Below are 6,669 nucleotides of genomic sequence, written 5' to 3'. Positions count from 1 at the left end.
ACAGAGGATGGTTTTGGAAATATAACCCATCATTAATGTCTTGGTACATCCCTGTTTTACTGCGTTTCTCTTGCAAGAAGCCCTCTCTTATCTCACTGTTTTTGAAAATGGATTTTAATGTACCTAAAATAGGTACATACATGTACTTGTCTGTAACAGGAATCTGACTATAAACACCTGTAGGTCTATCTCTACGTGTATCCAATCTCACTCCAAGGACCAATTCTTTAGGCTCTACTATGTCCCATTTTTCAGAAAAATATTTCTTTCTCTTTGTCTCCGTGTTCAATTTTGAAAAAGGATTATCTAATTTATTTAAACTGTGCTCTATTTTCTTACACATTTCTGACTCCTTATTTTCGGCGGAAAATGTTTGGAAAACTGCCTCTCGTGTTTGAATTTGTACATCACTGACAACTTCCTCCATTGAACTAACTATTGTTTGGACCGTGCTTTCAGCAACACCAGAAGCTTGTAAGTGTGCAACAATTGAGCCGCACATACTATCAAGAGAGTTCGGTGTGATAACAGGGGGAACCTGCAACAGGGATGCAGAAGTTGTTGGCTCATCACTTGACTTGATGACTTGAATTCAACATCAGAATGTCTTTGCATGTCCTCTTCCTGGTTGGTATCAACCTGTTCATCATGGTGATGACTGTGTACATTGTTAAGATGCTTCCTGAAGCCATTGTATGTACAAAAAGAAGAAGGACATCCTTGTTCTCCACACTTCAGACGTAGGTTTTTGGCTGGGTATAAACCGTGTTGGAACATTAAATGTTGACATAGAAGCGAACAATTTTTGTGGTGTGTTTTGCAAACAAAACAGGTGAACATAATCACTGAAGTTTTTTTTTAACAATTCCTTGACCTTTGTGCAATGGTGGGAATTTAAGCCTCACGTAGCAGTCGTGCTCTCAGCTCCTTGACTCGTGGCGTTTCCTTTGTGCTTCCAACATCTATGTTGTAGACTGTGGTTTGAATGAAGGTGTAGAAACCGAAGAGGGCTTCATCATAAGAGAGGCTGAAAACATAATGAGCTTTGAATAGCCCATCAAAGGCACCCACCGACGTCAGGGCGTTGCATGGGATCGGTTTGTTGTCCACAACGATGAAGAATCTCTCGACTTTCTTCTTTTGCTGTCCAGTGCAGAGGAGGAAAGGCTGTCTGGCATCAACTTTCTCCAGGAATGTAGTGAGGCTGGCTCCATGCTATAGTTACAAAGACACAAATGGATATGCTTAGCATACTATAGTAGATAAACAGCTCCCGTCTTAGTCCTTTGTCAACCTACATCTCAAACTTATTTACACACAGTACAAGTTCATGGTACATACCTTAACAAATCTAACAAGATGGTCCTCTGCCTGTGCGGCGCTGATCTTGACAGTTTTCTTATGGCCTCTTGATGTAGGGGGCAGAAGATGCAACAGCAACAGGAGAGCTGACATATCACTATCCCAGCCTTGAAGACAAAAAAGGACAGAACACGGAAAATTAAAAAAAAAGTATCACCTTTCTTATAGGGTTAGGGTTAATACATTTGCCATTTAGCTAAAAGAGCAGCTGATCATTATGTTAAAAAAAGCTGAACTGCATATGTGAATAATTAAAACAAATTGAGATATTATTGATACAGGAAGACTATCCACATTTACCATGATCATTCTCAGTCTCAGGGTTGCAACCTGCCCGCAGTTCCTCAACATGAAGACTGAAAGGAAGACTCTGGCTTTCTCTGATGACTTTGGGCTTGAAATATGAAGGCCACTTTGCAAGAAACTTTCCAGACACTTCGTCCCCAAACATCAGTGAGAAATCCTGGTCAATCTTTAAACAGAGATACACCATCCATTTACAGGTTACTTGCATTTAGAAGGATTCAGTATTCAAATATTTATAACACTATCAAATAGTCTATAGATATCCTTACCAGTCCGGGTATGTCAAGGAAACGAGGGAAGACGTCAAAGACTGAAGATGTTGCATCCTGGTCATGAACCAGCTTCTGTCTGTATTCAAAGGTGGCTCTCATCTTCTCTTTGACCACGGATTCATCTGTGGAGTGTCTTATTACAGACACGGCCTCTCTGCACTCCTCATCCTTGAGCTGTTCAGCAATCAACAAAGATTCTCGTTGGGTTGTTGGGCTGCCCTGGGGATTGGGCCTGGAATGCCCACGGAGGCCATCGTGCGTGTTGCGTTGGACCGTCTTGAGTCTCCAAGCAAGATAGCCAGTATTCGCCTCAGGGTCATAGTAATGTTCCTGTTCACACACAAACAAAACATTTAGAAATATAAGGCAGAAATATAGATTGATGATGAAAACAACTGTTTTTGGATATCAAAAAGACTTACATATCCATGCTCTGAGTACGGATCTTGTAGATATGGGAAAAGGTTCACAATTCCGAGCGCATAACTAGTCCTGACACTTCTGGGGGGAATCCTCCTTTGAAAAAATAAATAGATACACACATACAGTTTATTACATTTGTTTCTTATTAATGTTTTTGCTCTGTCATTTGAAAGGATTTCTTACCCATGTGAATCTGTCATTTCTGCAACCAGAATGTTGATCATATGTCTGCGTGTTGTGTCTGACAGCGTCTTAGTTTTGTCATATTCTTTGAAGATTTCTTCACCTTTCGGGTTGGACCTCAGAATAGTATCAACTTTCTGCAAAAACATTTTTTTTTTTAAGTAACCAGTAGCTTCACGTTTAAACAAATGTATTATTTAATTAGGGCCCTAAGCTTTGTTACATTAGTTTAGTAACACTATATACTGTTATAAATTAATCTAATAATCTTAAAATCCAGTACATTTTACAGACAGTTTCAAGGTTTACCTGTCTTGCTTCATTACGTTCCAGCTCTACCAGGCCTCTCTTCCTCCTCTCTTTAGTGGATGGGAGGATGATGGTCGAATCTGAATTTGCAGAAGCTGGTGATGCGGGGGGTCCTGGCAATGAAACTGGTGATGCTGTGGAGTCTGACAATACGGAGGACTGCGAGTTGTATTCCACCAATTCAATGTCCAACTCTAGAAATGAAGTCAAAAATACATACACACCGATTAGTGGAAAAGCATGAACATGAACACCCTGCCTCCATAATATACGGGTGCTTGGACTCAAAAGGTTTATCCTTACCCGTCACTGAGTACTTGCGGTATCCAACCTTGAAGTTTCGGACCCCTGACTTTATCAGCTCATCAAATGTGTCTGCATCAACCTCGGTATCTGATGCATCAGTCAAGGCTAACACACCCTCGGATAGAGGTTGAGCCTGCAGACTAAATTTGTCCGTTGCTGGGAGAAATAAAAAATAAATAAAAACTTAAGCCACCTCATCCATTATCAATATAGCTATTTGAGCAATAATTATTCCTTTGTTTGAATTACACAGACCTTCTTGAAGAAACTGGAGGAAATGGAAATTGTCATCAGTTTGAGGAACTTTAATGTATTTTTGGACTCCCCCATATTCCACTTTTGCCAGCATTTTCAGCCTGCAATCAAATAAATGAATGAGGTTAGCATTCTGCACAATAGACTACGCAAGTTAAACCTAACCATTTCAGTGGTATTTATTCTATGCATGTACTATTGTGATAGATGTAATAATAATAATTAATTCCCTTATGTAATAAATGTACATTATTATTTTTTTAACAATGAGCAATAAATATACTCAACTAAAACAGTAATCATTTCAGAATGACTTACAGTACCAAGACATAAGATTTCACTTTAAGCTAATATAGTCTACACAATAGGCTAACCCGTATAGGCTTTTAGCACAACACATACACCATATTAACCAGGGACGGCTGGTATTAATGGGCTAACAGGGCTAAGCCCTCCCTACCTTTTACAGTAAACATGTTTTATTTTATATAATTATTATTAAAAAACGTAGAACATATTCTTTTATATTTTGGTAGAACCTAAAGCAGCAACAGCAGCAAAAAGTGACAGAAAAACCCAGGATATATGATATATCTTGGGTTTTTCCCCGTGAATGGGCTAAATGTATTCAGCCCAAGCGGTAGCGTAAGCTTCCATAAAATTTTGAATGACAGGTATCGTGACACGCCCCCTTCATATGCTTCCCATATGGGCTAAAGTCATTTAAACCAGAATGTTTAAATGTGTGTTCGAAACCACCTACTTGCTTACTACCTACTCAATACTTGGCTTACTTCTCGAATCCTTAAATAATGATTGAGTAATCCATTTTGAGTAATCGACGTTCGGAAGACCGTTCTTACTTAACCACCTCAGATGACGTGAATCAAATGACGCGTCAATAACCTACCGGCCGGGCGCCGTTAATAAATATTATAAATAAATATATAAACGTCACATTTAACGTCACAGTACATCTTCAACCTAAGGATTTGCGGTGATATGTTAAAAACAATTATTAAACAATTATTAAAAGCACTGCTGCTGCGGCTCCCCGTTTAGCGCCATTGCTTCCACTGTTCTTTTGAATAGACGCAGTGCATTCTGGGGCAGTTGAGTACGTCTAGTAAGCTAGCGATGCTTACACAAAATCTTTCCGGAAGTAGAAGACATTCGGATACTACTCGCTTACCTAAAACTCGCTTACTACGTTCTGCATACTCAATTTGACGTCATAGTTAGTAAGAGTAGTAAGCAAGTACGCGGTTTCGAAAACACCGACCCGGTGTGTTCGAAACCGCGTACTTGCTTACTTCAGCCCAAGCACATGGGTAAGCGGCCATTTCATTGTGATTGGCAGGTGTCGTGACACGCCCCTATTTGGGCTAATTTCATTTAGCCCGCCAGAATATGGCCGGTAATAGTGCATTTGTAAGCGGGTCAACAACGTTTCGTATCGATACATTAAAACAGCATATGTCTAAATAACCCAACATGACGAGTGTGGAGAGCTGCATTTCAGCGACAGGCAGTAACAATAAGGTTCTCTAAGGAATCAGAAATGATCAAATATAATGTGGCATACAACATTGCCAAAGAGGAGTTGCCCTTCACCAAATTTAAATCCGAAATTATTCTCATGAAGAAAAATGGATTAAACGTCAACCCAACGTATAGCAATGAGATGGCATGTGCACAATTCATTGCAGTAATAGGCGACACCTTAAAGCAAAAGACAGCTGCGGACGTCGGAAACGCCACATACATGTCCTTCACGATCATGTTCACGATTCACGGCGAGACAGACGTCTCGACCAAAGAGTGTGTGATCGTCTACAGCCGCATTTTTTCGCAAAGGGAGACCGGTCAACATTTTAATTGTTTAATACTTTAAGCACGAAAAAATGTTTTATTTTGCTTAATGGTTTAGTTCGAAATGTTCAATTTCAGCTCAGTGAAGCACTTTAAACACCTTACTTTTCTTTATAATTGTGCTTCAAATAAAGACACGCATTTCTCTACAACTTATTCTTAAAAATCATTCACATTATATGAAAGTTATGAACAGAGATATAAAGGTGACCTCATGGCGTCTGGCCCTGTGAAGTATTGATAAATGTTAGCCCACCCACCTAAAAGCACCACCAGCCGTCACTGATATTAAGGCCACACTCACACTGGCAGATTTTAGCACGGTTAGGTGTGAAAACGGCCACGGCAAGATGGCCTAGTGTGAGTGCACCCTAACACATTGAAAAGTAGCTAACAATTAGCATCAAGCTAGCAGACATTAGCATGTCCAATTTATACATTAGCCACACTACATCTGTCCTACATCATGACGCAATATTGATCCCCTTTATATGAGGAAGGATGCATATTATATACTGAACTTGTAATACCGAAGCCAAGTCATACACCTTGAAAACAAGTAGGCCTAAAGATAGCAAAATATGCGTGACCATTTTATCAGTTTGACCACCAAATGAAATAGGCCTACAAATGATCCCGGTTTAAAATACACAGGGGGCCGGAGGCGAAATATAGCCTTAATATGAGAAACTAATGTTAAAAGAAATACAAAAGTTGACTTACTTACCGAATCACAAGAGGATGCAGGTTTCAAACAGACTCCTTGCACCGTTGAGACAAGACTGCGTAGTGTGTACCACGTCGGCTTTATAGGCTATGGTGGGGGAGGGTCAATTTACCAGAAATTACACCTGAAGTGTCACTTCCAGGTTTGGAGTTAAGTGTTCAATTATTCAGAGTTAATTTTACTACAATGACACTTACAGATTTGATTTGAAGATAATTCGTTTTGACACCCTGTTTTAACACCAACTCTTTGAAAAATTAGAGTTAAATATACGGGATTTGACTCTTTTCAGAGTATATTTAACTATGCTCTAACTCAAACTTCCTCAACACCAACATTTTAACTCTCCTCAATTTGCTGTGTACCTTTATTTTTGAACAGATCCTGTGGCTAGAGCATTTGTCTCGTGGGCACTCCGAGGCATTGGTGGAATCGCCAGTTTTCTGGTTGTTTTGCGATACCTCCGGGCTTGGTGCTTAATTCATCCCACCACGAGCCTGTTTGAAGATCCGCGTTTAGTTGCAATTTGGGTTTAAATTTGAATGTTTTTTTGCTTATGTTATCGCTGGGCTTCCCTGTTTAGTTTTCATTGTTTGGTGGCGTGGAGATTTGGCTGATTCCGTTGATCAGCAGGTGTGACGCGTTAATCACTAA

At 39.8% G+C, this 6,669-nt stretch overlaps 1 protein-coding gene across 2 annotated transcripts; it reads right to left on the bottom strand.

Annotated features, from left to right (window-relative positions):
• Window positions 1–595: 595 nt before the first annotated feature.
• LOC115539077 (uncharacterized) lies at window positions 596–6,128 on the bottom strand. Of its 2 annotated transcripts, none has more exons than XM_030350277.1 (10): window positions 6,016–6,128; window positions 3,417–3,517; window positions 3,159–3,317; window positions 2,856–3,049; window positions 2,547–2,683; window positions 2,363–2,456; window positions 1,938–2,270; window positions 1,663–1,834; window positions 1,342–1,469; window positions 596–1,215 (listed from the first exon to the last, which is right to left on the bottom strand). In XM_030350277.1, exons 2-10 carry the CDS (start codon window positions 3,508–3,510, stop codon window positions 895–897), a joined length of 1,632 nt encoding a protein of 543 aa, XP_030206137.1. In that variant the 5' UTR covers window positions 3,511–3,517; window positions 6,016–6,128; the 3' UTR covers window positions 596–894. The 2 variants fall into 2 exon arrangements, with proteins under 2 accessions (XP_030206137.1, XP_030206138.1); XM_030350278.1 differs by having other exon boundaries at window positions 6,012–6,107.
• Between the last annotated feature and the right edge of the window lie 541 nt (window positions 6,129–6,669).

This window comes from Gadus morhua, unplaced genomic scaffold (assembly GCF_902167405.1).
Source record: "Gadus morhua unplaced genomic scaffold, gadMor3.0, whole genome shotgun sequence".
Taxonomy (NCBI): Eukaryota; Metazoa; Chordata; class Actinopteri; order Gadiformes; family Gadidae; genus Gadus; species Gadus morhua.
The sequence above is the reverse complement of the archived record's forward strand: the minus strand, read 5'-3'. Positions and strand labels throughout refer to the sequence as shown.

Coding starts and splice junctions, on each gene's coding strand:
- LOC115539077 (XM_030350277.1), bottom strand. CDS start 3,510: ATGCTGGCAAAAGTGGAATATGGGGGAGTCCAAAAATACATTAAAGTT. Junction 3,050..3,158: donor CCGCAAGTACTCAGTGACGG/GTAAGGATAAAC, acceptor CTTCATTTCTAG/AGTTGGACATTGAATTGGTG. Junction 2,271..2,362: donor CGTACTCAGAGCATGGATAT/GTAAGTCTTTTT, acceptor GTGTGTGAACAG/GAACATTACTATGACCCTGA.